The following is a 6,000-nucleotide window of genomic DNA, read 5'->3' as shown; positions in this document are numbered from 1 at the left end:
AAAGAGTGGTTATTTTGAGTGCATTGCCTTCCCTTGAAGCAGTCTGGCTGTTCACAAAGAGAACTGCCACTCCCTGAATATTTTCTCTTTTTGGACCCTTCTCTGTAAGCCCTATAAAAAAATTGTAAAACAGTTGTGCTGGGGACCATAATGTACCTATTCGACTAGACAACTTAAAGTCCCCACTAGACTTTTGATTTTCCGGTACTTACACTGTAATTCCGCCCAAACCTGGACGGAGGGATGATGGGAGGGTGCCTGTGTGAAATGCATGGGGCTGGTACGGAGATGTTGTCCCACCCTCTCTGAAACACGGAACTATTAGCGCAGTACTCCATCACTGCAGACACACTGAGCAAAGACGTACTCTGAATCGGTGAAGACGTTATTACTTTGGACTGAGTGGTGTTTTTATCGCTGCTTATGTAAGTAACCGTGCCTCCTATGAGCTATAGGAAAGCTCTGTAATGACGCAGTGTGTAACAAAACGATGAAATAGCTGCTAGTAGAGCTAGCACTTGGCATTAAATCTAACGTTAACTAGCTAGCTAGCCAGCGTGAGTTACCCCACGAAACAATTACTTGACTGCCGAACTAACCAGCTAAATATTGACATTAACAAGTGACTGACGATAGAAGCATTTAGTTTATTATTGGTTAGACGGGTAGCTGCTAACCTTGTAGCTGTTGTCATGCTGTTGTCAACGAAGTTAACTTGCGGCTAAAAACAAAACACTGGGGTCACTATCAAATGAACAGCTCTAGCTGTTCGTGTTTCCGTTTTAACATGCCAAACGCAACACTAACATCACCTTAACCAGTGTTTTTGAGCCAGTTGTTGACAGCTAGCTGTTTTTGTGTGTGTTTTTGGTGTTGTGTTAACAGTGGGCCATGTCATATTGAACACAAACACAGGAAGGTGTATCTTTCAGTTGTTTGTCTAAGATTATTATTATTGCATGTTTACACGAAACACCCAGAGACTAATATGATTATGCTTCAAAGGATATGCTAGCTCTTACTCAAAGAAAACATTTCCGAATTTATTTGGGAACAATACATAGCTTTTTTTTGGGTTGGGTGTCGCAAAACACCCATTAAAAATTCAGGTCTGCATGTTTGTCTTTTTATGTATATGATTTTTAAAAGCTTGGATTGAATTGAGGAGCACAAGTATGAGTAAATGTATAATGCATGTATGTAAGAGGCCATGTAAGGCTTTAGAAGTAATTTCTGTAAGTTTAAAATCAGCTACCAGGCAGCCAGTGTATTGTAACAAAGGTGGGAGTTTGTGAGAAAGTCCTGACCCAGATATACACTTGACAACGATATGCAGTTTCTAAAAGCTTTAGTTATTTCTTTTTAATGAGGTACTGGTCCATATATCCAAACTCTTCTTTTTCAAATTCTGAATGCTCTTGATACTTCTGAATCCCATCTCTCTGTGTATGTGTACCCCTAGGGTGGGGAAAAAAAGATCCCCAAGCAGCAAAAGGAACTGCTATATTTGCTGTTGTTTAACTGGAATGAATCTGTGGTCTCACCTGAGATCATAAAATGTAATTTTAATGCCACAGGCTATTTAGATTACACCCCCCCACACACACACATTTTATATTAAAAAAAGGTTTGCTCTTAGGTAGTGAAGAATAATTGTTGAGGACATTGATTTACCTGCTCCTTCTTCAAGTCCAGGTCCAGTGTGCCTTGTAACCAGACTTACAACGATCGTTTTCTATCATTGTAGCTTCAGCTGAACTTAGCATTGAGCTTCTGGGAAAGTGTAAAAGCAAAACTCTGTAATTAAAAATGTGCTGGATTCAAAAAATTAGACCAAATTCTTGAAATATGATGTAAATTAATCATTTTTAAACACTCATAAATACATGAAAAAAGTTGCCTGATATCGTTTGGGCAGCACTTGATTTATAAAGCTGTAATAACAGGATGGAGTTTAATAAGTAGCTCAATAAGTAGTCATGCTCTGCAAGGTTTAGGATATTTTTACATGTACTTTGATAATAATGAGCACTTAACTTTAACACAGCCACCCCCTTTGTTGTGGCTGTTGTGTTCCAGATTTAGCTTGCGTTGATGGAGTTGATGAGGAGACAAGCGTTGCAATCAAAAACAGCACTCAAAGTTTGAGCATGCCAAAGGAATGAAGTCTCGCACTCAAATTTCTCTAAAAACGTGCCAAGACAAAGCATTCCTGCATGGTTAAGTACAGGTGCAAAGAAAGAAAAAAATGATCAGATGTTACTCCGTTATAACCTAATTAAAAAAAAAATATCAGGAACTGTAACAGCTTACAACTACCTTTAGTTTGTAATCAAAATATGCACGCTTTTAGATGTAATGGCATGTGATAATTCAAATGAGAAAAACTTTTTTTAATGTAAGGTTTTCAAAAGAGTACATTGAAGGACTCTTTGTTGGTTTGTGATCAGACTGAAAGGATGATGAAATGCTGTTTCCCTTATAACATTCTCTCTTTTACAGCTTTGCTGTTTTGTTCAGATGAAAGATGTATGTTTACAGAACGTGCACATGGTAAAATAGAACAGAGTAGAAACAGAATAAATGTATATATGCCACATAGATATGAATGAGAAGCAAATTTTGGACTAACTGCTTCATTTCTTTACATAGTTAGACATAACGAATGGGCAGGTTTTTGTTGTAGTGTGGCTCAGTGGCTTTTATTCAAGTTAGTTTCCAGTGTCCTTTCACAAAGTTATTATCTGAACAAGCTTTAGGCTTCCCATTTGGAGATTACACAGAGCGTGTATAACTTTCCCTTTGAAAATGTTTAATTTCACTTGGTAGATGTATTTCAAAGATTTAAGCAAACATTATTAACTAGTTTAAATGAGTGACCCTCAACTAGTAGCTAGGAATCAAAAAGATCAAGAAATTGAAATCCATATTTTATGTTCATCCCTTTTTCTTTCTTTCTTTTTTAAAATTTAATCTGGCGCATGTGTGTGTGCTTGTCTTCTTGTCTGGCGGTTGGAGGAGAGGATTCACAAGATTGTGTCAAGTCAGAATTTGAAAAAAAATATACAAAAAATATGACATTAGTTCATCAGTTTTGTAGTGCATAAAGTGTCATTGCTCCATATTTTGCAGTGTAGTAAAGTTAAGCAATGCGCCTTACTGCCTTACTTCCCAAAATCAAATAAAACCCAAGGTACAGCTGAGAGCTAAAATCATTACAAATTCTTTCAGCTGCAGTACAGTAATCACCGTAGCTGCCATAGTTGTTACAGTCAGGAGCAGTGTCCAGACATCACGTTGCGCAACACCACCCCTGGGGTGGTTTCCCTGCCATCTCACTTTTTTGTTAGTCTTTGTTTTGTTCTGTTACTCTGTACAGAGGAGTGTTTCAGCGTGTTAATAACTGTTTTGCTGCCTCTGCTGTGAAAAGGCAAAAACAGTGAGAGTAAAAGCCCATACTCTTTGTTTGGTGGTGTAGCTGTAACTCAGCAGCAGAGCAAATAGTGCTATAGCCAGGACACACTAACCTGCTATGAGACTTACAGATGTTTGGGATCACTCAGCATCTGTTCATCTTTGGTTTAAGACTAATAAACAATTACTAGCTTTCCACTTGGCTTTGTGTAGGGCTGGAGATGTTGTTTGGGAGAGACAGGCTGCCGAAGACAGCTGAATTATAGATAACGTTGCTGAAGTTGATAACATGTAGTTTTGTTACTTTAAGTGCTGTAAAAGGTTTCCAGACCTAAATCTGTTATTCTAGAAAAACGATGTAGCCACTGAGCTGCTGTGCTAGCTACAGAGTATTAGTTGTTAATGCCAAAGAAATCTAACTGACTGGACCTGTTATCTAACTTCTTTGTGAAAATGTAGGTAATTATATTTGCATAAAATGGCAAACGGTTGGTTAATATTGATATCATATTATTTCTATGCAAAAACTGGTGCATTATATTTTAAAAACTTTATTTTGAACAATGGCTTTATTTTAATTTAAATATTGTAAATATTGTAAATATTGTAAATATCGTAATAACAAAATGTAGTGGAGGTTGCGGGGAATAGGTGGCTGTCTGGTTTGGATTTCCAAACCAGCAGCACTCACGCCTCAGCAAACTTTGCATTTAAGCAACGTGGAGCTTGGGGATAGCTTACAACCCTCTGACACTTACATTGAACAGCCGCAGAATAGACTGTGCGAGAGACCCTTAGTAATTGTGAGATGGAGAGTGTGCTGCAGGCAACTGTGATGATCCCTTCGCAGGTTCACCTTTGGAGACCTTCATTCAAGTTTTTAAATTGCTTTCTATCGTCTTAGCTCCAGTTGAACTAGGCATCAAAGTTTTTGGGGAGGTGTGAAAGCAAAGTGCTGCGATGAAAATGTGCTGGATTGAAAATGAAAGCACTCATCAGTGAACTCAGTAATTATGAGTTAGATAACACAGAGTTGCAAATAACATTTGGTCAACTGCTGTTCTGGCCAACTAATTTCAAACTGCTGGAAAGACATTCAGAGGATGAATGTTTGGGCATATGTGCAGACACTCACTGGCTCTCACACAACTGTGGGGATATACCAGTGTCATAAATATGTTAGTTAGTTTGCATTTTGAAAATCTTTGTTTACTGTACATGTACCTTGGTGAATTTTGGAAAGGCATTAAAATATAAAGAAGTTTATTAATACTAAAGATTTCTGCAACACCAACGACTTGCATTTTTGGGCTTTCTTGTTGCATCATGTGAGTTTTAGTCTGTTTCTATAAAGTTTTGGTGTCGTTCCTTTAGCATTAGGCTTTCCCCCAGTCCCAAAAAGTATAATAGTGTGGATGCATGCTCACTGTTCCCTTTAGTCCTTATTGTCATGGGCTACTGAACACTCCAATTAGCACATGCCATGTCTTCACTGTTCTTTCTGCTGAGTCTGCTTGACAGTTGGTGCCTGAATTGTTAATAGGATATTGACAGGTGGTAGCTTTGAGCCTCAGTGGGGTTAACTCCTCCATCATGTAGTTTGAAAAGTGCACACATGGGAGCTACAGATACACACCAGTAGCCCCTTTCCTAATTGTTAATCATCTTTCCGTGACACTGAAGAATTAAGCAACAGTATAGCTGAAAATGAAGTTCTGGAGCTTAGGTGCACTGGTGGCAATTAGTTTTATCCCTGATTTTCTGTTGTTTATTAATTGAGGTATGTGGGAAAAACCAGGACCTTCTACATTGACTTTTTAGGGGACCATTTTGTCTACAGTGCCATGTGAAGGCAGATCCCAATGGTGAACTCCCATTGTTCTAAGCTGACTGTTAATTACTTTTTGGGGGGGTTAAAATCTGCAAATCCTTACCTATGACTTCCATGGTTTATAATTGGACAAGGTAGGCGTTTAGTACTGTGGTAGCTATGTGCTAGCTTTACAGTGTTTAGAGGATCTTGTGGTATGAATCCACATATGTAGTTCATCCATCTATCTGTCTGTTCCTTTGTTATCTTACATTCGTATCTGAGGAGGATTGGCTGGGATTGGAGTCCATATCAGCGGACAAAGGGCGTAGAAAAGGCAAACAACCAATCACTCTTACATCCCCACCTACGGCCAGTTTAAAGGGATAGCACACTGCCATTCTAATCCACTAATAATTTTTTTTGATGTATGTTTTTTTTAAGAAATCTCAGCTAAATAATCCTAGTTTTGATTTCTGCTATAATCAGGCATCCTTACTTCACAGTGGAAATCCGACTGCCTGACATGCTGCTTGTTGGAATCAAAATCAAAGCAAATAAAAATACTACAACTGTGGCTACAAATCTTAAGGCCAAAGTACAGGTTTCTGTTTTTATTATCCTAAGTAAGGGAGTTAATGAAATATAGGTGTGCACACATATATAATGATTCAATTGTCCAATACGTTTAATCAAAGAGTTTACAAAGTAATAACTTTAATATACAGGGGTGGGTGTTAATAGGTGCTGAGCAGGAAGCACAGAGGGTAGACCTT

General features: G+C 38.2%; 1 protein-coding gene across 2 annotated transcripts in view; it reads left to right on the top strand.

Moving 5' to 3' along the window:
* Positions 1-252: 252 nt before the first annotated feature.
* The window catches only part of micu1 (mitochondrial calcium uptake 1), a 37,582-nt gene continuing 31,834 nt past the window's right edge, over positions 253-6,000 (top strand). The window contains exon 1 of one of the 2 annotated variants that reach the window (XM_085181975.1): positions 253-425. In XM_085181975.1, coding sequence (XP_085038101.1) covers positions 424-425 — 2 coding nt within the window. In that variant the 5' untranslated portion in view covers positions 253-423. The remainder of the gene's footprint in view (positions 426-6,000) is intronic. The other variant, XM_085181974.1, reaches the window with a different exon arrangement.

This window comes from Neolamprologus multifasciatus, chromosome 13 (genome assembly GCF_963576455.1).
Source record: "Neolamprologus multifasciatus chromosome 13, fNeoMul1.2, whole genome shotgun sequence".
NCBI classification, from domain to species: domain Eukaryota; kingdom Metazoa; phylum Chordata; class Actinopteri; order Cichliformes; family Cichlidae; genus Neolamprologus; species Neolamprologus multifasciatus.
The sequence above is the reverse complement of the archived record's forward strand: the minus strand, read 5'-3'. Positions and strand labels throughout refer to the sequence as shown.